Source organism: Chiloscyllium punctatum, chromosome 12 (assembly GCF_047496795.1).
Source record: "Chiloscyllium punctatum isolate Juve2018m chromosome 12, sChiPun1.3, whole genome shotgun sequence".
In the NCBI taxonomy this organism is placed as follows: domain Eukaryota; kingdom Metazoa; phylum Chordata; class Chondrichthyes; order Orectolobiformes; family Hemiscylliidae; genus Chiloscyllium; species Chiloscyllium punctatum.
The window spans coordinates 42,187,571-42,213,868 of NC_092750.1; the positions used below are offsets into that span (position 1 = coordinate 42,187,571).

A 26,298-nucleotide genomic window follows, 5' to 3' on the forward strand; every position below is an offset into this window, starting at 1 on the left:
GGTTTGTTGTGGTAGATGATATTTCCAATTCTTTTTTTTTAGATTACTTATAGTGTGGAAACAGGCCCTTCGGCCCACCAAGTTCACACTGACCCTCCAAAGATCAACCCACCTAGACCCATTCCCCTACACCCAACACTACGGACAATTTATCATGGCCAATTCACCTAATCTGCACATTTTTGGACTGTGGGAGGAAACCGAAGCACCCGGACGAAACCCATGCAGACACGAGGAGAATGTGCAAACTCCACGCATTCAGTTGCCTGGGGCAGGAATTGAACCCGGCTCTCTGGCACTGTGAGGCAGCACTGCTAACCACTGTGCCACTGTGCCGCCCAAATTCTGTTTCAGAGAGGTCGGTAAATGGGGTCCAAATCCATATGTTTGTTAATGGAGTTCTGGTCTGAATGCCAGGCCATTACGAATTCCTGTGCATGTCTTTGTTTAGCCTATCCCAGGATGGATGCATTGTCCTGGTTGAACTAGAGTCCCTCTTCATTTGTGCGGATACTAATTGGTCATATTTTTTGGTGGCTGATTGGTGCTCATGTATCCTGGTGGCTAGCTTCCTGCCCATTTGTCTAATGTAATGTTTGTTGCAGTTCTTGCAGGGTATTTTGTATATGATGTCCGTTCTGCTGGTTGTTGATATGGGGTTCTTTAAATTCATCAGGAGCTGTGTCAGTGTGGTGGTAGGTTTGTGGGTTACCATGATGCCTAGGGGCTGGAATAGTCTGGTCGCCATCTCCAAAATGTCTTTAATGTATGGCATGGTGGCTACAGTCTCTGGGCATGTTGTGTCTTCTGGTTTAGGTCTGTTGTGCAGGAATTGGTGGACTGTGCTTATCGGGTACCTGTTGTTCCTGAGTAAGTTGTACAGGTGTTTTTCCTCGGCTTGTTGTTGTTCCTGGGTGCTGCAGTGTGTTGTGGTTCATTTAAATAATGTCCTGATGCAGTTCCATTTGTGGGTGTTGGGATGCTTGCTCCTGTAGTTGAGTATCTGGTTTGTGTGCGGCTTTCCTGTAGATGCTGGTCTGCAGCTCTCCATTGGCTTTTCATTCTACTGTGACATCTCAGAAGGGTAGTCTGCTGTTGCTCTCTTTCTCTTTGGTGAATTTTATGCCGGTAAGGATGTTGCTTATGTGTTTGTGAGTTTATTCTAATTGGTTGTGTTTCGCGACGACAAAGGTGTCATCCACTTAGCAGACCCAAAGCTTAGGCTGGATCACAGAAAGGGCTGTTCGTTCCAACCTCTATATAACTGCTTCTGCTAAGAGTCCTGATATTGGTGATCTCACAGGCGCTCCATTGATTTGTTTGTAGATCTTGTCATTGAAGGTGAAGTGGGCTGTGAGGCACTAGTTTGAGGATACTGGCCATGCTAATGGAGTTGGTGCTGTCAGGCGTTTGTGTCCTTGGTTCATCTAGCAGTGAGGCCAGTGTTTCTTTGGTAAAGGTGATGCCTATTTATGTAAATAGGGCCGTCACTTCAGATGAAACCATGACCTCATCATCCTCTACCTTGGTGTCTTTGATGATGTTAACAAATTCCTGGGTGGAGTGGGTTGAATTTCTACTAGGTGTTTCAGTTTACGTTGTAGTTCCTTTGTTATTCTGTATGTCGGTGTATTGAGAAGTGAGACGATGGGTCTGACAGGGGCCCCTTGTTTATATACCTTTGGCAATCTGTACAACCAGGGTGTGTTGGATCCTTCAGGTTTCATTCTTTGGAGGTCTGTCTTGTTAATTTCACTTGTCTTGTGCAGTTTCCTCAGAGTGGCTGTCATGCAGTTTTCTAACTGTGGAGTCAGGTCCATCGCCACCTCTTGGTAGGTACTGGTATCTGTGAGTAGTGTATTTGCTTTTTCAATGTATTGTGTTCTGTTCGGAATGATGGTCATGCGTCGTTTTCTGCTGGTAGGCTTACGATATTTCTATCTTTTCTGAGTCCTTCCAGAACTTTACAGTGTGTTGAGGGTGTTCCCTTCTTTCTTTTTCGTTAGTGTTGGTGCTATTGTCTGTCTGATGACCTGCTGGATTTCTTCTGTATGTCTGTTGCCTTCAGGGTGGATTCCAGTGATGCTAGGGAGTCCTCTTTGACTGCGTCCTTGTGGTTGACATTCATCCCTCGTATGAGGACGGCTTTGTCCGTGTATATGAGTGGTCAGGCAGACAGGTTCTTTATCCATGTCTCTGAATTGTCCAGATTATTGCTGTGTGTAAGCTTGGCCAGTTATTCTTTTAGTGTAGTCTTTTCTTTGTAACAGACTTCCCTTCCTAGATGTCACAGTAGAACAAAAAGCCAATGGAGAGCTGCAGACCAGCGTCCACAGGAAAGCCACACACACTGACCAGATACTCAACTACAGGAGCAAGCATCCCAACACCCACAAACAGAGCTGCATTGGGACATTATTTAAATGAGCTATAACACGCTGCAGCACCTAGGAGCTACAACAAGCTGAGGAAAAACATTTGTACAACGTATTCAGGCACAATGGGCACCCGGTAAGCACAGTCCACCGATTCCTGCACAACAGACCTAAACAAGAAGTCACAGCACGCCCAGAGACTCTAGCCACACTACCAAACATCAAAGACATCTCAGAGATGACAACCAGACTACTCCAGCCCCTAGACATCATGGTCGCCCACAAACCTACCATCACACTGAAACAGCTCCTGATAAATTAAAAGGACCGCATACCATCAACCAGCAGAATGAATGTCATATACAAAGTAGCCGCAGGGACTGCAACACAACTTACATTGGGCAAATGGGCAGGAAGCTAGCCACCAGGAGACATGACCACCAATTAACCACCAAAAGACATGACCAACTATCACTAGTACCATACAGACAGACGAAGAGGGACATCAGTTCAACCAGGACAATACATCCATCCTAGGACAGGCTAAACTAAGGCACGCAAGGGAACTCCTCTAGGCCTGACATTCAAACCGGACTTCCATCAACAAACACATCAATTTGAACCCCATTTACCAACCTCTCAGAAACAGAATTGGAAATATCACCTACCACAACAAACCACTCAGACAAAATCACAACAGGGCAGAACCTCAACACTTCACCAGAGGCTCACTGATGATGTTACCTAGCATGGTGACAAAACATCTGAGAACAAATCTACCAGCTCTGTGAACGAACTTACAATCTGAGTCCAATTGAATTGATTTTTTGGGATATGAAATATTGCGTTCCAAAGGCACCGCTCCAAAGAACACATTTAAGTAAAATTTCGACCACAATCTTTGGTAAAAAGGAAAGGAATTTGAATGGTTAATAGTGGATCCAACAAAAGCACAAGTTTTATAAATGACTCATACTGTAATTGAGTTTAATCGAGGCAATTAAATTGTTTTTATTATTTATTCATTAAACTTTCATTATTTTCCTCCTTAAAAACATTTTAAATATTAACTTTGTGATTAATTCAAAGCGGTCTTTTACATTCCCATGAAATTCTAATGTGTTTAGTGTATTATCATAAAGTATTTTGTGGATTGAAGATTAAAGTTTTATGCACTCTATGCATTCATTGGCTATAGATCACAGATAAATCTAATGATAATCACATTTCAAAATCCATCTTTCCTTTAATTAAAAATATATCATTGAACAAAATGTAATATGTACTTCTAATTCCAATTATACATTGTTCAACAGAATTGTGCAGATTGTACAATTGAACAAATATTGACTAACTAAAAAGGTACACATCTATTTAAAATGTTCCTTTCTTATTTCTTGAAATCATTCAGTTTTTTTGGTGACTGAGGTTTTGTAGGCTCAGCTTTTTCTGTCTCAATGTTCATGTTTGCCTCCTGTAACTCATTTGCTTCCTTCCACTTCCTTGCTCCTGTTTTACTGTTGTATTCATACCACCTCCCTGTAACTGAATTAAAAACATTGATTATTTGCACTGGAGACATCATTACTTAGGTATTAAAGCACGGATAGAATAAAATCTGAATTAATACTCAGTAGTTCTGTGAACTGCCTATTAAAAATGAGTAAAACCTCAAAATTTGCAGTCCACTGAAGATGCATTTGAGCTAGTTCATTAATCCCAGAAGGATTATACAATTGGTCTTGCTGGGTGAAATGGCTTTAATTTTTAAAATTAATTTGAATTTGATCCCTACACTTTTTTTTCAGAAGTGAAATGAATGGAGGTGAGATGGGTGATGAATCATGGGAGCGGTTACTCTTTAATTAGTGGTTTGTTTTTGCTGCATTGGAAAGTAGCTGTAAAAAGATAGCAAAAAACTATCCCCTTCTTGATGCTAATTTGAATATTTTTTGAGGATGGTAATCATATTTGAAGCTGGCCTTTCAGTCAAATAAAATATTATAAATGATAGGAAGCAGCTGTAAATAAAATTGTCAGATATTAAGATCACTGTGATAATATTACCTACATTTGACACCTCACATTAAGCCTATCTCCACAATTTGTAAGCCACAAGCACCTAGCTGGAAACAAGGTCTAACATTAACCATGGAACATGAGAGGAAATAGCAGAAACACCAGTATTTTTGACATATGCACATTCCAATGCATAATACTTAATGTTGAAGGTTCAAACATCAGACATAATTGACACTGCTGTATCCAATTAAAATAAAATTTAAAAACTGCATTTTTATTGCAGTCCTTAACGTCCTTAGGACATCCCAAAGTTCTTCACTCATAAGGCATACTTGGAAAGTGTAGTCTTTCTAAGTGTGGTCTTTCAAAGAGTACTTAGAAAGATTTTACTTATTATTCATCCATTCATCAGATAGGAACATTACAGGAAAGACCAGCTTTTATTACCCATACGCAATTAACTATGAGAAAGTGACACTTGTCTTTAATAAGTTAATTGGTCTATTTGTGTTTATGTAAGTCTGTTCAGTAATCTGTGTATACAGTACTCGTTTGTTGAAGCCTGCAGATGGATCTAGAGTGTGAATTAACTGACACTCTCAGAAAGCTCTACAAATGGGCCTGGATTCTGGGTTGAGACCATGTGCAAGGTTATCTGCTTCATGAGCTGATGAGAATAATGGCTAGCATGATGAACTAATCAGCCAAAAATTCTCACAGTCGACACAATCTTGAGGAATTAGTTCCTCTCGCCTTGCATGCCCCCTCATTAGAGAGGGAGGAATTAATTAATCAGGAAGGTATTATGAATTCAAGAGGAATTCAAGGGGGAATTGGATGATTATTTGAATAAAAACAAGCATGCAAGGAAAAGGGAAAAAGCAGGAGATTGGCATTAGGTAGTGATGTCCATTCAACCAGTTGGTGCAGGCACAATGGGTTGAATAGCCATCTTCTACACCATGACACATTCTATGATTCCTGACATTCTCCTCAGTCAATTTGCTTGCCATTAGGTGATGAGAAGTCAACCTGTATTCATTTGCACCTCATTAATTACTCAAGTTGCTAGAATTGACATTTGGCAATTAATTTCTACCCAATAGCAATACTCAATGCTTTAGAAAATTGACTGCATGAAGCAGGTGTTTGATTTGATTTGATTTTCAGCCTCCAGTCCAGGCAAGTTCTTTGCTTTGGCTGCCTCTAGCTAAACATTGTCCAAGCTCATTACCTTCACATTTGCCATAAGCTCCACTCTACAACTGCAGTAAGTATGTTGAAGGGAACCAAGACACAATGTGGCCCTGGTCCATCACAGAACCTGCCGGAAAACAGCAATGTACTGACTTTTGCTTCAAAATGGCAGCTTAGTGCAAAGAATCAGGCAACAGAATGTGTCTGAGAGTTCACCAAGTGAGAGGGCAAGGCAATAGCTTGTGGCAGGAAAAAACAGTGAAGCATCAATGTGAAACAGAGAGTACGTGTTACTGCTTCATGCCAAGGTGGTGCAAATGCCTGCAGCAAATGTGATAAACACAGTGTATATATATATATATATGAAGGGCATGGTAATGTGTGAATGTGTAAGGAGAGGCATGCTTAGTCAGGTGAGGGGAATCCTGTCAATCAGGAAATACCACCAGCTGGTTCTGGGGCTGGACCATTTCTAATCTGGGGGTTGGCCATGGTCAATCAAATGGTGGGTTCAGTTCAAGTCTAGGCATCAGTACCATTTCAAAACAGGGGCAGGGCAGTGGTCAGTCCTGAAACTCATTCAAAATCATTCCTGGCCTTCCTTATCTAGTAGTCAGGGGCATCTTGTAAATTCAGTTTGGGGATCAACCATAATCAGTCTGGGATGTCCTGCAACATGTGCTGAGGATGGATCATAGTTATTATGCGAGTGGGTTATACATTAACTGACGATTTATAGGGTTTGTTTATAGTGCACTGAGGCTACGGAAAGTTCATGTGTAGACTGACCTGGTGTAATGACTACTTGAGGAAATGGTACTGTCATTGGAAGCAACTGAATGTAGTTGGATAGAATTGAGCAGAATAAAGGAGGAGTGGATGGCTTATCATATGGGGAGTGTTTGAGGACTCTGGGTCTGTATTCGATGGAGTTTAGAAGGATGAGGGGGCATCTGACTGAAGCTTACAGATTGCTGAGAGACCTGGATAGAGTGGATGTGGAAAAGATGTTTCCCCACTAGCAGGTATGTCCTGTACACAAAAAGCACGACAAATCTAACCCAGGCAATTACCAGCCAATCAGTCTACTCTCCATCATCAGTAAAGTGATGGAAGAGAGCCCAGGTGTCCATGGAGAAGGAGCACGCGGTGTCCACCAACACCCTGGAGTCGTTCAGGGAGAGGTGGGCGCCGCAGGGAGTGGAGTGTATTATTTCCCTGTCCAACTCTATTTTGATTTAGTCCCTACCCTCCCCTTCACTGTTTGATCACACAGCATTGCCCTTTGATGTGAAGGGCAGTGCTTGTCACTGGGCACTCGGGTGTTTTCCTATCTTCCTGGTGGTGGAAATTGAATAAAGATTCGTGCACCTTGTGTCTCCCACTGTGTCTCACACCTGCACAAAAAGAAAAAAAAGAGAAAAAGAAATAAAAAAGAAAAAAAGAGAGAAAAAAAACAAAACCTTCAAAGGTTTTAAAAAAAGAAAAAAAAAGTGATGGAAGGGGTCATCAACACTGCTATCAAGCAGCACCTGCTCAGCAACAACCTGCTCAGCGACACCCAGTTTGGGTTTCGCCAGGGTCACTCAGCTCCTGATCTCATTACAGTCTTGGTTCAAACATGGACAAAAGAGCTGAATTTCAGAGGTGAGGTAAAAGTGACAGTCCTTGACATCAAGACCACATTTGACTGCATATGGCATCAAGGAGCCCTGGCAAAACTGGAATCAATGGCTATCAGGAGCAAACACTCCACTAGTTAGAATCATACCTGGCACAAAGGAAGATGGTTGTGGTTGTGGATGGTCAGTCATCTCAGTTGCAGGACATCCCTGCAGGAGTCCCTCAAAGTACTGTCCTAGGCCCAACAATCTTCAGGTGCTTCATCAACGACCTTCCTTCTGTTATAAGGTCAGAAGTGTGGGTGTTTGTCGATGATTGTACAGTGTTCAGCACCATTCGCGACTCCACAGATACTGAAGTAGTCCGTGCTCAAATGCAACAAGATCGGACAATATTCATGCTTGGGCCAACAAGTAGCAAGTAACCTTCACACCACACAAATGCCAGACAATGACTATCACCAATAAGAGACACTCTAACCACCACCCCATGACATTCAATGGTATTGCCATCACTGAATCCCTCACTGTCAACATCCCTGGGATTACCATTGTCCAGTTATTCAACTGGACTCACCACAGAAACTCAGTGGCTACAAAAGCATGTCAGAGACTAGGGATACTGCGGCGAGTAACTCGCCTCCTGACACCCCAAAGTCTATCCACCATCTATAATGCACATGTCAGGAGGGTAATGCTGACTTGCTTGGATGGGTGCAGCTCCAACAACATTCAAGAAGCTTGACACCATCCAGGACAAAGCAACCCACTTGATTGGCACCACATCTACAAACATTCAATCCCTCCACCACCAGTGCTCAGTAGCAATAGTGTGTACTATCTACAAGATGCACTGCAGAATTTCATCAAATATCCTTAGATAACACCTTCCAAACCCACGATGACTTTCACCTAGAAGGATAAAGGCAGCAGGTACTTGGGAACACCACCACCTTGCAAATTCCCCTCCAAGCCACTCACAGCTCTGACTTAGAAATATACCACTGCTCCTTCACAGTCGTTGGGTCAAAATCCTGGAATTCCCTCCCTACCAGCATTGTGCGTCAACCCACAGCAAGTGGACTGCAGCAATTCAAGAAGGCAGCTCACTACCACATTCTTAAGGGCAAAGACGGATACGCTATCAATGCTGGCCACCCAGTGACACCTAACAAATAATAACAAAAGGAGAGATCAGGACCCAAAGGCACAGCATCAGAGTGAAGGGAGGAGCCTTTAGACTGAGGTGAGAAGGAATTTCTTCAGCCAGGTGATGGGGAATCCGTGGAACTCATTGCCGCAGAAGGCTTTGGAGGCCAAGTCATTGAGTGCATTTAAGACAGAAATAAATAGATTCTTGATGAGTAAGGAGATCGAAGGTTACATGGAGAAGGCAGGAAAATGGGATTGAGAAACATATCAGCGATAATCAAATGGCGGAGCAGACTTGATGGGACAAATGGCCTAATTCTGCTCTTATATCATAGTTTTATGGTCTCATGATTGCAAAGGGGGATCAAAGAAAGCCATGGTCATTTCTACCTAAATTTGGGGAGAGTGCAGAATCAACAAATGCATGAGACCTCAATAATACTTGTCTCCCACAGTCAAATGGGAACATTGATCATAAGATAAAGCAGCTCAGCTGAAACAGTTGGGTAGGTGACAGCTCAATGGATAAAAGCCGTACAGTAGGCAAGGTGCCAAATATGTAAGGATATTGTGGGTCACAGGGGAAGTCTACAACCCTCTGCAGCAAAGACATATTGATTCAAAGATCAATTGTGTAATGAGCTTCCAACATTAACAAGGTAGCACATAGTGGGGGAAGGGCAAGGCATGTCTTTTTTTGAAAGGGGTAGAGTTGATGATTAGAATGCAAGGTCAACTGAGGGGCTACTTCAGCAATCAGCATTCCAGTGATTACTGAATTCTAACCATCTGCCTTCAAATCCATGTTAAGCAGCACTTCAATATTTGTCATGCAGTGATACTGTCCCTAACACTAGGCTAGGAGATCTAGCTTCAATTCCAACCTTCCCAAGAAGTGTATCAGAACATGTCAAAATTGATTAAAAATCTCACCCCATATCATGAAGTACTGAGGGAGGGAACACTGTGGCCATTGCCTGCGCATTCTTTCACTTATGAGCTCTCAATGAAATAGTAAGACTACGGTGGACACTGTGCAAGTGAATATCTATAAAGTGCACATTATATACAATGATTGAACATTCAGAGACCCTGGCCTAATTGAATCCCTTAAGTATGGGGTAAGCCTCCTTTGCCTCAGCTGCCACCTAGAATTATAGGTCCCTAAAGTGTGGAAGCAGGCCATTTGGCCCATTGAGTCCACAATGACCCTCTAAAAACCATCCCACCCAGACCCACCTTCTCACCTACCCAATTCCTGTAATCCTGCATTTCCCATGGCTAATTCACCTAGCCTGCACATCCCTGGACATTATGGGACAATTTGGCATGGCCATTCCACCACACCTGCACATCCGCGGACTAAGGAAGCATCCAGAGGAAACCTAGGCAGACACAGAGAGATTGTGCAAACTCCACACAGAGAGTCACACGAAGGTCGAATTGAATCTGGGTCCCTGCCCTCTGAGACAGCAATGATAACCACTCAGCCACTGTGCCACCCATCAGTGGGGTGACTGGCAGAGGGGAGGTGGTGAGTCAAGGAAATTCTGGTGTCTCCAGCCATGAAAAAGTTGGGGTGCCTGTCTGTTTCTCCTCCTCCCTGTTAGTGCTTGTTATACCACTCTGTCTCCTTGGGAAGTAGGAGCACCTGGAGTGAGCTGAACCCAAGGCTACAGCAATGGAGGTCTGATCTGAGCAACATTTCAATTATAATTTAAAGATGGACATTATATTTGAATTAAATAGCCAAAGCATGACCACAATCACTATTGGGTCCAGAAGAGTTCAAGCTGTCATTCATTACCAAAGCTTTTAAATGAAATGAGAATATCAGTTGGAATTCAAGTTGCTTCATAGTGAGCTGACCAGGATATTTTGAGGACAGTGATTGTTAGAGTATTTTTCTTTTACCTAGTTAAAAATCACACAACACCAGATTATAGTCCAACAGGTTTAATTGGAAGCACGCTAGCTTTCGGAGCAACGCTCCTTCTTTGGGTGACTATCATCTGATGAAGGAGCGTTGCTCCGAAAGCTAGTGTGCTTCCAATTAAACCTGTTGGACTATAACCTGGTGTTATGTGATTTTTAACTTTGTACACCCCAGTTCAATACCGGCATCTCCAAATCATTTCTTTTACCTGTGAGTGATATAGAGCATCCACCTCATCAAGTTGATCAAATAGAAACACAAACTCCAATTTGTAGATCTAATTACAGACCTAAAAAAACTTTAGATCTCAAAAATGAGTTCTGTACTTGGGGAAAACAGACAAGTTGATTTCTAAGAAAAGGATTGATGTTTATATGTTTGTTGCTTTGGATGGATGATTCAATTCAAACAAGTTCATTAGTTAAAAAGGGGGAAAAATGTTAATGATTTATTTGACCTGTGTTTGATTATGGTAGGCTGTTCACTGAACTGTGTTCCCTGTACTTAACTTTTCAAAGATAAATCAGATGCAAAACATACACAGCACCCTGGCAAAGCAAAGCAGTGGTGATGAGAAACTCTCAGATATAGCAAAGCCATTTCAGAGATCAGTTTAAAGTCAATCACAATGCTATGGTATTGGTGACACATCAAGTTCAGACCAGGTAAGGGCAACAGACTTTCTTCCTAAAGATATTAATGAACTGTCATTCAATGGTTATTTTTATTGATATTAGTTTGTTATTTACTGCAAATTTTTAGTTAACTAATTGAACATTTTAAATTCTCTTTCTGTTGTATCAGAACATGAATTTATATATCTGAATCATAGTCCAGGTGGCATAGCCACTATTGCAGATAGATATCAATTAGGTAGTGAAGTTAACAAGCACAGTATTAACATTTCAAATTTAATTTACAACATTGAAACCAATCACGTTTGTAATAAATTGCATTGGAAGGCTTGGACTAAATCAATATTCAGGCCACATTTACAGCAAGCCAGCTCCCAGCATGATCTGGCTGCTCATACTGAGCTAGAAATTTGTGAGGGTGAGAAAATCACTTGTTCTGATGCTTCCTAATGCTTACCTAAACTCATAAAGTGGATGCCTAAGATTGGGTGAGATATTAAAATGCCTGTGATGATTTGATCACGTTAGTATGGCTACTGTCTTAATGAAACATGCACTCTACAATTACAGCACCTTTAGTTTTGGACAACTGACAATGTTCTCAAATAGCTGAACTCAGAAGTCCTGGAAGTGTTATATAAGGTATTTGCTCTAAATGAATGAATGTAGAAAATACATCAGTTCCACCCAACCTAATAAAATCTAAATCTTTGGATGGAGTAGCATGAGTCATGTGCAAGGTCCCAAGGAAGGCTTAAATAACAATCCTGCTTGTTGATACATATTGATATTTGCACTGGTGCCAAGCTAGTTAAAGTTAATGGTGTCTATTGTTATTGTGTGAAACATACCTCTTCTTGTTAAAACTCTATAGTGGTCTATCCATTACAACTAATAATTGGATAGGCCTTTAGAGCCGGCACTGAAAGGAAAATTTTCTGCAGGAAACTACTCCAACCACAAATCACTACTTGTAATGAGAAGATACAGGGTGTATGTCAACATTTGCAGGTATACCTGGGATTATTCACTGGAGGCAATGCATGCAGAGTTAGATTTGGAATCACGATCACAGGGTGCAACTTTTGTGAACTTATTAAATTGTAACAATTACTTATCCCACACTGTAAAAATCTCTCCTTTCCAATTACTGCCCTTTCTCGCCCCATAACAAATAAGTCCTCATCATTGTAGAGTGAAAAACAACCTGCAGGTATGTCCACAGACACTATTTCTGCCATTGTTTTTCTGATCAGCCATAATAAAGTACAATCATATGCAGTGGTTAGTGAGTATACCACAATGCAGTTTGCTTTCCTTTTCCCAGATATTCTACGACAGAAATCACTCTAGCAGATGCTAGAAAGCTCAAAATTGGAAGTTGTGAATTTAATTGTGAAGCTGTGGCTACTAAATCATCCAGCAGAGCTGATAACCTGCATTATCTGTATAAATAAATAAACGGACTTGTCTCTATCCATTGGAAAAATATCATCATACATTACCTGGATCAACAGCTTGTCCATTGAAGACAGTATCATACTTAGTTACCTCCTGTGGGGAAAGGGCAATTATGTGTAAGTCAAATTGATGGTGTTTAGTCATATTCAAATGTTGGTAATATTTATTCGCTTGTATACGCTTTAATTATGTAGTCCCATTCAATCTTTGCAATAAAGATATAAATCAGAGTTCCACGTATGCTGTTTAAATATATGCAGAGTTGCGAACATCAGTTTCCAGCTGCTGGAGAAATTTCTAATGTTAGAACAGAGTTGACAAGATAACAATCTCTTTTCTACATTAAGAACATAAAGGCAGTGGTTTAAAAAGTCGTTTCCGCATTTTAGCTTTGTGAGGCCAACTCTGCCAGGTAGTCTTCCTGTCAACACCCATTGCTAATTGCTGAGAAATTATTTGGTATTGTGCGAATGTGAAAGACTTAACTGCCACAGCAGTGCCAACCATGCAGGTTAATGGGAATAAACTCCACTTCAACCCTACCATGGTAGTTGCTGGGAATATTTTGATCACTGCAAAAGATCACCTTTTAGCATATACATAACTTCCTCCAGCAAAATTTATGAACTTCAAATTTTGCCCTTTTGCTTGCTTAACACTAACAGAAAATATGATCAGTTATGTAATAATATTATCTCAATGGGTGGTACAGTGAATCAGTGGTTAGCACAGCTGCCTCATGGCAACAGTGATGCCGGTTTGACTCCAGCCCATGTGACCATCTGTGTGGAGTTTGCACTTCCATGAGGGTTTCCACCAGGTGCTCCACTTTTGTCTCATTGTCCAAAGATGTGCAGGTTAGGTGGATTGGCCATGCTAAATTACAAGGGATGTGTAGGCTAGATGGATTAGCCATGGTAAATGTGGGGTTATGGGCTGGGTCTGGTTGGGATCTCTCAGAGGGTCAATATGGACTTGTGGGCAAAATGGCCTCTTTCTGCACTGTAGGGCTTATATGACTTCTAATATTAGACTCAAAACAAAGTTCCCTCTAATCCTACCTAACAGTGCGCTTTAGTAACTAACCTCAGATCTTATCTACCAGACCAGTGTAGAGTCATTGTCATAGAGATTTTACAGCATGAAGAAAGGCCCTTCTAACATTTTGTCTGCACTCATCATCAGGTATCTATCATTGTATTCCCATTTTCTAAAACTTGCCACATGACCTTGTACGTCATGATGTTTCAAGTGCTCATCTAAATAATTCTGAAATGTCTTAACGTTTCCCACCTCACCCATCCTTACGGCAGTAAGGTAAGCACTAAATTCTGGATGAAAAAAATATCTTCGCAAATCCACAATAAACTTCCTGCTCCTTATTTTAAAATTTTAACTATTTCAAAATTACTGTCCCATCCTTGGGGTCTTTCTGAATAACATTGCTGATCAAGGATTGTTCAGGAGTGTTGAAGAGGAGATTTGTTGGACTCAAATCCAGTTGCTTGAGGTGAAAGGAAAGGCAGAATATCTCCATGCTCCCATTTCCAGCTTTTCATTTCATGATCTTCTTTTTGTGAATTAATATGTTGCAGAACATTTCACTGCATTACTTTTCACCTATAAGGGCTGACTTTATAAAACCACATTCCTAATGGGAATGCAGGGACTACACTGAGCACATCAAGAATAATTCTACTCAATAGAGAGAAATTTATGACAAGCTTTGCTGTGATTACTGTATATTGGTTCCTCAAAAATCAGTGACCCAGCCAGCAACATAATTTAGTAAAATCACCCCTTCCATAAAATATTTTGCTGAGCTGGAAATTTAATACTTACCGTTACAACTTCTAGCTTTTCTTCATTAGGTTCTATGTTTAAAAAGAGAACAAGTTTACAAAAAAATCGCTATTAATTAGATTCATTTTTATTGTGAATTCAGGATTTATTTTAATCAGACACAATACTCACCTGGAATGTCAATCTTGACTCTACAAATGCAATAAGACAGAGAAAGTTAATTAAAAGGGAATCATCACAAAACTATCAAGCTATTTTAGTTTAGTTATATATATTTCCTTCAAGTAAACCACAAAAAATGCAAGTCAAAAATTGATTACTGATGGAGATTTTTAAAAATGGGTGAGATGTCATTAGCACCTTTTCTTGGGAGCTACTGTTGTGTTATGCCTCATGGTTAATACTTCAGTCTGCCTTTCAGACACCTGCTCATTATATCATCTCCCTATTACAGCATGTGACCTGAGGATATAAAGTTTCACACTTCATCTTGCCTCAGATCACTTGAAGCATGACACTGACTTGGAAATGTGCTCCTCTTTTATAAATTAATAGTTTGTTATTAGACCAGATACTTCCATGACCAAATACTGCAATGGTTCTCCATAATATTTAATTTTAACGAGTACCTGTTGGATTCTTTAAAACTAAAACATGCATGCCCAGTTTATTAAATTAGGGGAGATTGCAAACATGACTATATCAAGTAAAGCACCTTGCTGGAAGCAAACTCACACCAGCCAAATAAAACATTACCCAGGAGTTCCCACACATTTGTATGCCAAATTGTATGCAATGCCACATTGATGCAGGCACTGGTGCAAAAGTAGTGAATGCTAAAAGTGATGCTATTTTGGAGGTCAATTCTCCAATCAAGATTTGCTCATTACACTGCAGAATGAACACAAGTTCAGGAACATGATGGATCCAACAATAGTGCTTATTATAAGCATTAACTTACAGATTAGTACTGGTTAGCCTCTTCCAGTTGTTGTAACAATTTTACAAGTATTTACAAGTGTTATATGTGTTTTGTGCCTTCTATTCATTTCTATTCAGTGTTCATTTTCATCAGAACCACAGTGAGGCTACTGACTTTTTGCTTCTTCCCTGGCTCTCTCCAAGCCTCCCTTATTAATTTCTCAATGTTATCCACCATCTGATTAATTCTTCTCCCTCCCCTGTTTTAACTATTGACTTCTCCATTAATTGATATCAGGGAAGCTGTAGTTTGGGATTTGTGCAGGCCATTCAGGAATGACAAAAATGTAAGGATAAGTGGAGGGATGGCTCTCTCCTTTAATGATGGCATTTGCATAATAGAGAGGGATGACCTGAGTTCAGGAAACCATGATATGGAAAGAATTTGGATGAAATGAGAAATGATAAAGGCAAGACATCACTTGTGGGAGTGCTGTACAGGCTCCCTAACAGTCCATACACAATAGGGTAGAGCAGGAAGGGAGAAATAATGAGAGCTTGTTAGATAATCATTCGGGAATTTTAATCTATGTACCCACTGGAAAAGTCAAATAGGCAAAGATAGCTTAGATGAAGAGTTCACAGAATATTTTCACGATACATACTGAGAACAGCATGTTCTGGAGCTGACCAGAGAGCAGACAATTCTAAACCTGACATTATGCAGTGAGATCGGATCAAATAACAATCTCACAGTCAAGGTGGCCTTTGGTAGCAGCGATCATAATATGACTAATTTTTTAGTTTGAGGAAGAAAGGAGTGGGTCTCTTGATTATCTTTTAAAATTTAAATAACAGCAACTATGAGGGCATAAAAGCAGTCTGGCTAACGTGAATTGGTAACTTATGTTAAAGGATAGATTAATAGAGAGGCATGCTAGATATTTAATAGGATATTTCAGAACACACAGCATAAATAAATTCCAATAAGTAAAACAAATTCCAAAGAGCAGACCTACCATCTGTAGTTAACTTAAATTTTAAAGATAATATTAAAATTTTAAAACGTCATATAATTGTGTAAAAGTAGAGTGATAGAATGAGAAGATGATAGATCAAGTCCATCTTGTGCTATTTAAAGTTAAGGATTTCAGGGCAAAGTGATAATTTTTCTACCTCTGGGCCAGAAGACTCAAGTTCACGTCAACATGTTGGTCTTCCGGAACAAGGGGTTGGCCTCGATCAAGTGGTGCAGACTGGCATATTTCAGGACCACGCGCAGAGGGATACACTAACGTTTGAGGCAGCTGCCACCAAGGTGCAATGGGGAAAGACCACTCTCTAAGGTCTTCCTGCTGAAGGTAAATGGGCTTCCATTCAGTTGTCAGTCCTTCCTAATGTCTCAATGTATGTAAATCTTGATAAGAGAAGTCTTTGGTTTTTGATAGAGTCAAAAAACAATGTTTTGTTTGCTTCTTTGACATGAAACTGGACAAAACAGAACTGCATTTGTACCTATGCATCTACAAAGATATTTTTCATAAATAAAGTATATTTTTGAAATAAAAAAAGACACAAGTTCAAGTCCCACCTGCTCCAGAGATGTGTCATAACATCTCTAAATGGGGTTGGTTACAACAACTATCATTGTGTAATGACAAGCTGCAAGTCATGAGATTGCACAGAATTTAAAATCTGCAAGTAATGAAAAAAAAAATGAATAAGGAGAGAAAAAATGGAGAATGAGATAAAGGTAGCCAGAATATGGTGAGAATTTCTATAAGTATTGTGAGTGCTAACAAAGTGAGTGGTGAACTGTAAGCAAAAGGAACAGAAGCGAGGGGTGAGTTATTTGGCCACTAGAGCCTGCTCCACCTTTCAATAGGATTATGGCTGATCTGGCGCTCCACTTTCCTGCAATTTCACTGTAACTCTTGATTCCCCTCCTGATCAAGAATCTACATATCTCAGCCTTAAATATACCCAAGGACTCTTCCCCCGCAGCTCTCTGTGGCAAGGAGATCCAAAGACTCACCCAACCCTCTGAGAGAAGGAATTCCCCTTCATTTCAGTCTTAAATTGGTGCTCCTTTATTCTGAGACTATGCCCCTTGGTCCTAGACTGTCCCATAAAGGGAAACATCCTCTCAGCATTTACCCCGTCAGATTTTGATATGTTTCAATGAGATCAATGAGATATGAAATGTTCTACAGAAAGATGGAGATTCCAAAAGGTCCACCAATTCTATGCCAGCCCTTTGCAGAAATGCCAAACAGAAACTCAAGAAACAGCACAATCCCTTACTACAATAGGCTTTCTGGCTGGCTTTACAACATGTTGTGCATACAACAATGTTCTTCTAAAGGGATGTTTCATCAAATTGCTCATCTGAGTTCTTTACAGCAGAACTCGAGGATAAAATATCACCCTCCATGAACCAGCATGTCTGTTAACCTTGTCCACAGTTGAAAACGATATGTGCCCTATCCTCTAAGATAAGCCCAGCATTAGTAAATCAGTCGGTGTCTGAGATTGTGAAACTCAGTGGCATTAGTAGCAAAGAGCATTGATGAGGGCAGAGCAGTGGACATGATCTATATAGACTTCAGTAAGGTTCAGCATTCAACAAGGTTCTTTATGGTAGACTGGTTAACAAGGTTAGGTCACATGCAATAGAGGGAGAACTAGCCATTTGAATACAGAACTGGCTCGGAGGTAGAAGACAGAGGGTGGTTGTGGAGGGTTGCTTTTCAGACTGGAGGCCTGTGACCAGCGATGTGCCACAAGGATCAGTGCTGGGTTCCCCTGCTTTTTGTCATTCATATAAATGATTTGGATATGACCAAAGGAGGTGTGGTCAATAAGTTTGCAGATGACATCCAAAATTGGAGGTGTAGGAGACAGCAAAGAGGGTTACCTCAGAGTACAATAGGATTGCGATCAGATGGGCTCATGGGCCGAAGAGTGGCAGGTGGCGTTTAATTTAAATAAATGTGAGGTGCTATATTTTGGGAAAGCAGATCAGAGTAGGACGTATACACTTAATGGTAAGGTCCTCGGGAGTGTTGTCAAACAAAGAGACCTTGGAATGCAGGTTCATTGTTCCTCGAAAGTGGAATCACAGGTAGATAGATAGTGAAGAAGGCATTTGATATGCTTGCCTTTATTGGTCAGAGTATTGAGTACAGGAGTTGGGAGGTCATGTTGCAGCTATACAGGACATTGGTTAGGCCACTTTTGGAATATTGCATTCAATGCTGGTCTCCCTGCTATAGGACGGACATTGTGAAACTTGAGAGGTTTCAGAAAAGATTTACAAGGATGTTGCCAAGGTTGGAGGGTTTGAACTATAGGGAGAGGCTGATGAATAGGCTGGGGCTATTTTCCCTGGAGCGTCAGAGACTGAGGGGTGACCTTATAGAGGCTTATAAAATCATGAAGGGCATGGATAGGATAAATAGACAAAGTCTTTTTCCTGGCATGGAAACCTAGAGGGCAGAGGTTTAAGGTGAGAGGGGAAAGATTTAAAAGGGACCTAAGGGGCAACTTTTCCACACAGAGGGTGGTGCGTGTATGGAATGCGCTACCAGTGGTGGGGCTGGTATAATTACAACATTTAAAAGGCATCTGGATGGGTATATGAATAGGAAGGGTTTCGAGGAATATGGGCCAAATGTTGTGAATTGGGACGAGAATAATTTATGACATCTAGTCGGCATAGACGAGTTGGACCGAAGGGTATGTTTCTGTGCTGTATATCTCTATCACTCTATGCTGTGTCTTGGTTATCATTCTCCTCTTGGTATTCCTCCCCTCTTTGGCTAGAATGCTCATTTTAGGTGGTAAAAGCACAAGGGTAAGGGAGGAGGAGGAAAAAGATGCCTACAACCTATGTGGCTAACAAATTGGAAGATTATGGGATTGGGAAGAAATGATATCTGAAAGGATTATGTACAGGAGCATTGTCATACTCAATTTTTTACATCCATTCCAATGACCACAGTGTTAGCAATTAATAGGATCAAGACAAGCAAAGTTACCTAACCCCATCCAATTAGCTCTAACTGTTGAGGGTTCTACATCACCTTGTGTTATAAAAGAGAAGTCTGTGTGTTGGTGACTGTCACATACCTTGTGCACAGTTGAATTGCTGGCAGTGTGTGCAGGCTAATATCAAGTATATGGATGTCAGACAAGAAGCCTAATTAATACTGCAACAGAATAGAATATCCTTTATTGTCACGTGTACTCAAATACAGAAGTACAAGAGTACAGTGAAAAACTTACAATGGTGCCATCTTAAGTACCATCTTAAGGTACAAATCTTAGATACCAAAAGTGGAATGAAAAAGAAAAAGTGATTGAATTAATTTACAGTGATTCTTGGTATAAGTTAAAATAGGGGGGTGTGGACCTGACCAGGTAGTCACCTCCAAAAAGACCCCACCACCAGGGATATATTTCCCTCCCACCCCTTTCCGCCTTCCGCAAAGACCGTTCCCTCCGTGACTACCTGGTCAGGTCCACACCCCTCTACGACCCACCCTCCCATTCTGGCACTTTCCCCTGCCACCGCAGGAACTGTAAAACATGCGCCCACACCTCCTCCCTCACCTCTATCCAAGGCCCTAAAGGAGCCTTCCACATCCATCAAAGTTTTACCTGCACATCCACTAATATCATTTATTGTATCCGTTGCTCCCGATGTGGTCTCCTCTACATTGGGGAGACTGGGCGCCTCCTAGCAGAGCGCTTTAGGGAACATCTCCGAGACACCCGCACCAATCAACCAAACCGCCCCGTGGCCCAACATTTCAACTCCCCCTCCAACTCTGCCGAGGACATGGAGGTCCTGGGCCTCCTTCACCGCTGCTCCCTCACCACCAGACGCCTGGAGGAAGAACGCCTCATCTTCCGCCTCGGAACACTTCAACCCCAGGGCATCAATGTGGACTTCAACAGCTTCCTCATTTCCCCTTCCCCCACCTCACCCTAGTTTCAAACTTCCAGCTCAGCACTGTCTCCTTGACTTGTCCGGACTTGTCCGACCTGCCTATCTTCTTTTCCACCTATCCACTCCACCCTCTTCTCCTTGACCTATTACCTTCATCTTCTCCCCCACTCACCCATTGTACTCTATGCTACTCTCTCCCCACCCCCACCCTCCTCTAGCTTATCTCTCCATGCTTCAGGCTCACTGCCTTTATTTCTGATGAAGGGCGTTTGCCCGAAACGTCGATTTCGCTGCTCATTGGATGCTGCCTGAACTGCTGTGCTCTTCCAGCACCACTAAGCCAGACAGTTTCCCTGTGTCAGCCTCCGCTCCGGAACTGTTTCCCTGTGTCAGCCTCCGCTCCGGAACTGTTTCCCTGTGTCAGCCTCCGCTCCAGGACTGTTTCCCTGTGTCAGCCTCCGCTCCAGAACTGTTTCCCTGTGTCAGCCTCCGCTCCGGAACTGTTTCTCTGTGTCAGCCTCCACTCTGGGACTGTTTCCCTGTGTCAGCCTCTGCTCTGGGACTGTTTCCCTGTGTCAACTTCCGCTCTGGGACTGTTTCCCTGTGTCAACTTCTGCTCCGGGACTGTTTCCCTGCGTCAGCCTCCGCTCCGGGACAGTTTCCCCATGTTAGATTCTGCTCCGGGACAGTTTCCCCATGTTAGATTCTGCTCCGGGAGTGCTTGCCCATGTAGGCCTCTGCTCCATCGTCTCACCTCCCAGACTTGTAAGTAGCAGCCTCTAGTTTGGAGTTGCCTCCTATGTTCCCTCCAAAGAAGGCAAAAGCTGTAAAAAGTTGCAGAAAAGTAGCAAAAAAGCAGTAAAACAAAGAAAAAGATCAGGCAGAGCAAAGAAGCTGTTCATAGCTTCTTGAAAGTGGAGTCGCTGGTAGATAGGATAGTGAAGAAGGCGGTTGGTAGGCTTTCCTTTATTGGTCAGAGTATTGAGTACAGGAGTTGGGAGCTCATGTTGCAGCTGTACAGGACATTGGTTAGGCCACTGTTAGAATATTGCATGCAATTCTAGTCTCCTTCCTATCGGAAAGATGTTGTGAAACTTGAAAGGGTCCAGAAAAGATTTACAAGGATGTTGCCAGGTTTGGAGGATTTGAGCTATAGGGAGAGGCTGAACAGGCTGGGGCTGTTTGCCCTGGAGGGTCGAAGGCTGAGGGGTGACCTTATAGTGGTTTACAAAATTATGAGGGGCATGGATAGGATAAATAGACAAAGTCTTTTCCCTGGGGTCGGGGAGTCCAGAACTAGAGGGTATATGTTGAGGGTGAGAGGGGAAAGATATAAGAGAGTACTAAGGGGCAACCTTTTCACACAGAGGGTGGTACGTGTATGGAATGAGCTGCCAGAGGAAATAGAGGTGGCTGGTGCAATTGCAACAGTTAAAAGGCATTTGGATGGATATATGAATAAGAAGGGTTTGGAGGGATATGGGCTGGGTGCTGGCAGGTGGGACTAGATTGGGTTGGGATATCTGGTCGACATGGACGGGTTGGACCGAAGGGTCTGTTTCCATGCTGTATATCTCTGTGACTGTCTGACTCTATAATCTCTGGATGGAGTGTCTTATTCTGCCACGAGTGATGGATGAAGAAGATAATGGCATTTGATCTTGCTAAGTCCCGCAGTGTTGCTAGAATGATACAGTGTGTGAAGTTGCAATCCCTGGTCTTGATCCTCTTGTGGTACTCCATCTAGCTTCTCAAGACTTGACAATAGACAATAGACAATAGGTGCAGGAGTAGGCCATTCTGCCCTTCGAGTCTGCACCACCATTCAATATGATCATGGCTGATCATCCTTAATCAGTATCCTGTTCCTGCCTTATCTCCATAACCCTTGATTCCACTGTCCTTGAGAGCTCTATCCAACTCTTTCTTAAATGAATCCAGAGACTGGGCCTCCACTGCCCTCTGGGGAAGAGCATTCCACACAGCCACCACTCTCTGGGTGAAGACGTTTCTCCTCATCTCTGTCCTAAATGATCTACCCCATACTTTTAAGCTGTGTCTTCTGGTTCAGCACTCACCCATCAGCGGAAACATGTTTCCTGCCTCCAGAGTGTCCAATCCTTTAATAATCTAATATGTCTCAATCAGATCCCCTCTCAGTCTTCTAAACTCAAGGGTATACAAGCCCAGTCACTCCAGTCTTTCAGCATAAGGTAGTCCCGCCATTCTAGGAAGTGACCTCGTGAACCTACGCTGCACTCCCTCAATAGCCAGAATGTCTTTCCTCAAATTTGGAGACCAGAACTGCACACAATACTCCAGGTGTGGTCTCACCAGGACCCTGTACAGCTGCAGAAGAACCTCTTTGCTTCTATACTCAATCCCTCTTGTTATGAAGGCCAGCATGCCAATAGCCTTCTTCACTACTTGCTGTACCTGCATGCTTACCTTAATTGACAAGAACACCCAGATCTCTCTGCACAGCCCCTTTACCTAACTTGATTCTATTTAGGTAGTAATCTGCCTTCCTGTTCTTGCCACCAGACATTTATCCACATTAAACTGCATCTGCCATGCATCTGACCACTCACCTAACTTGTCCAGGTCACCTTGTAATCTCCTAACATCCTCCTCACATTTCATCCTGCCACCCAGCTTAGTATCATCTGCAAATTTGCTAATGTTATTACTAATACCATCTTCTATATCATTAATATATATTGTAAAAAGCTGCGGTCCCAGCACTGATCCCTGCGGTACCCCACTGGTCACTGCCTGCCATTCTGAAATGGAGCTGTTTATCAGTACTCTTTGATTCCTGTCAACCAAACAACTTTCAATCCAAGTTAGTACTTTGCCCCCAATACCATGTGCCCTAATTTTGCTCACTAACCTCCTATTTGGGACTTTATCAAAAGCTTTCTGAAAGTCCAGGTACACTACATCTACTGGATCTCCCTCGTCCATCTTCAGAGTTACTTCCTCAAAAAATTCCAGAAGATTAGTCAGGCATGATTTGCCCTTCATAAATCCATGCTGACTCTGACCTATCCTGTTACTACTATCAAGATGTATTGTAATTTCATCCTTTATAGTAGACTCCAGCATCTTTCCCACCACTGAGGTCAGACTAACTGGTCTATAATTTCCTGCTTTCTCTCTCCCACCTTTCTTAAAAAGTGGTGCAACATTAGCCACCCTCCAATCCGCAGGAACTGATCCAGAATCTATCGAACTCTGGAAAATAATCACCAACGCATCCACGATTTCTCGAGCCGTAGACCATCAGGCCCTGGGGACTTATCAACCTTCAGACCTAACAGTCTCTCCAACACCAATTCCAGGCAAATATAAATTCCCTTAAGTTCAGGTCCTTCAGCCATTGTTACCTCAGGGAGATTGCTTGTGTCTTCCCCAGTGAACACAGATCTGAAGTACCAATTCAATTCTTCTGCCATTTCTTTGTTCCCCATAACATATTCCCCTGTTTCTGTCTTCAAGGGCCCAATTTTAGTCTTAACCATTTTTTTGCCTTTCACATACCTAAAAAAAGCTTTTACTATATTTTTAGCCAGTTTACCTTCGTACCCCTCATTTTTTTCTCTGCGTACTTCCTTCTTAGTAATCCTCTGTTGTTCTTTAAAAGCTTCCCAGTTCTCCGTTTTCTCACTTAGCTTTGCTATGTTTTGGTTTTTCTCTTTTAACCTTATATGTTTCTTAACTTCCCTCGTCAGCCACGGCCACCCATGCCTCCTCCTAGGATCTTTCTTCCTTTTCGGAATGAACTGATCCTGCATCTTCTGCATTATACACAGAAATATCCTCCACTGTCATCCCTGCTAAGGTATTGCACCATTGAACTTTGGCCAGTTCCTCCCTCATAGCTCCATATTTCCCTTTATTCAACAGAAATATTGTCACTTCCGATTGTACCCTCTCCCTCTCAAATTGCAGATTGAAGCTTATTGTATTATGGTCACTACTTCCCAATGGCTCCTTCACTTCGAGGTCCCTGATCAATTCTGGTTCGTTGCACAATACCAGGTCTAGAATTGCCTTCTCCCTGGTCGGCTCCAGCACCAGCTGTTCTAAGAATCCATCTTGGAGGCACTCCACAAAGTCTCTTTCTTGAGGTCCAATACCATCCTGATTCTCCCAGTCTACCTGTATGTTGAAATCCCCCATAACAACTTTAACATCTTTGCGACAGGCCAATTTCAGCTCCTGATTCAACTTACATCCGACATCCAGACTACTGTTTGGGGGCCTGTAGATAACTCCCAAGAGGGTCTTTTCACCCTTAGAATTTCTCAGCTCTATCCATACTGACTCTACATCACCTAATTCTAGGTCCCCCACGCAAGGGACTGAATATCATCCCTTACCAAAATGGCCACCCCACCCCCTCTGCCCGTCAGTCTGTCCTTACGATAGCATGTGTAGCCTTGAATATTCATTTCGCAGGCCCTGTCCACTTGAAGCCACGTCTCAGTTATCTCCACAATATTGTATCTACCAATTTCCAAAAGATCCTCAAGCCTATCCATCTTATTTTTAATGCTTTGTGCATTCATATATAGTATTTTTAATTTGTTACTGCCCTCACCCTTCCCATCAACTCCTATTTCACTCAACCTTACTCCTGGCAATAGCCTCCAATATCTTTTAAATAACATTTGCTGTGAATCTTGAGATCCTCTTGACCCCCTCGGGGCACAAGCTTTTCTCTGCCTTTCTACCTCCTCCACACGGAGCTCAGTTCAGCATTTGTAAATGAGGCACACAATTCTTTCCAATCCCAAAGCACTTCATCTTTAAGTGGCGCCCTGTTGAGCATTCGGCCAATGAGCAGCACAGTTAGCACTCGGCTGGACATGGAGATCCATCAAATAAGCAGGCAGCTCATTACGAGATTGGCTAATTACTCTTTGCAAGATTTGGCCTCCATTTTTCAGAGATTGTCCAATTTATGCCCTGACAGCCTTCATGTTTCTACCAAGCTAATTCCAATGAAACACATTTCTAAGATTATTAGGAACACAAATATCCTAATCTGTAATACTTCAAACTGAAAATATCATCATCATTTTTGGTTATAGAGGACTTACTTTTTTGGTGGTTGCAGTTTTGGCTTTCTGGGACGTGTCTTTCTGATGCATGCCTGTTGGCAGATTTCCATACATCTGGTATATTTCAAGATTAGGTACAGGCCATAGGCAAAGAGGAGAGCCAATAGGATTGCCAGCAATGTAAGAACGAAGGGGATGTACCAGGCATCTGGATTGTAAGTATTCACAGCAGAGTTGATAATAGTTAATCCTTTTCTGTTCTGTTTGAACAAGACAGGAAATTCATTACCTTGAGATTACTATAAGATAAAATAAATACATTTTTTTGCAAGGGTCTGCAATTTTTAATTGGTACACCTAGATGAAGGACCAACGTAGTGGTGCAGACTACTTCTTAGGTTTGAGATACTTGGGTGAAAGAAATTTGTTCCTGCAAAATGAACTGGCACAGTGTCTGTACCATGCTGATCTGTGCCAGCATGAAGCCTAAGCAGATCACAATTTGCCATTCAGGGAGGATGGAAATTGCCTGGCTCTCATACAAAGCAGGCTGACAAATAAGTGGCCAATGGGGGATTACAGCCTTGAACATGCAATTATATAGCGCCCTTTTAAAAAGGAAATTAAGAACTTTTTTCAAAATTGGCAGCACAAGACATTCTGTGCTGCACATTATACGTTTCATCTTACCTGACCCCTGCCTTAAAATGGACTCCTTGCTAGTGGCTGGAGAGCACCCTGAAATTACGCAAATAACCCTTGTCTCAGAAACTCTTCCAGAGTTAAATGTAAGTCCTTGTAGCGGACAGCACCTCCAATCAATGCACTTTGCCAAAGTCATTTGCAAATGATTGGATTGAGACACAAGGGCAGAATCTCAGATCTTTTCGCTTCCACTCTCTGCAGGAGTCTCCCAACTGCTGTTCCAGCAGAGATTAGCTATCTTAGCACAGACCACAAGAACCAAACTTGCAATGTTTCTCCTTTCTATGACTCCACAGTACAACAGGCAGTGCATTTTGCTGCTAAGGAGTTTATTTATGGAACTTTTACATTCAAATTTAATTAACCATTCCCAAGTGCGGCAAAACGTTAGATAAAAATCTTTTACCCTACTAATCTGTTTCAGCCATGTTTTAAATTTCTGCTGT

General features: G+C 42.0%; 1 protein-coding gene across 1 annotated transcript in view; it reads right to left on the reverse strand.

The window, feature by feature from the left end:
* Positions 1-3,424: 3,424 nt before the first annotated feature.
* The window catches only part of LOC140483476 (cadherin-related family member 3-like), an 83,525-nt gene continuing 60,651 nt past the window's right edge, over positions 3,425-26,298 (reverse strand). The window contains exons 15-19 of the mRNA XM_072581673.1: positions 25,187-25,407; positions 14,375-14,394; positions 14,243-14,274; positions 12,445-12,493; positions 3,425-3,920 (exon numbers count right to left, since the gene is read on the reverse strand). Of these exons, the coding sequence (XP_072437774.1) occupies positions 3,766-3,920; positions 12,445-12,493; positions 14,243-14,274; positions 14,375-14,394; positions 25,187-25,407 (477 nt within the window). The 3' untranslated portion in view covers positions 3,425-3,765. The remainder of the gene's footprint in view (positions 3,921-12,444; positions 12,494-14,242; positions 14,275-14,374; positions 14,395-25,186; positions 25,408-26,298) is intronic.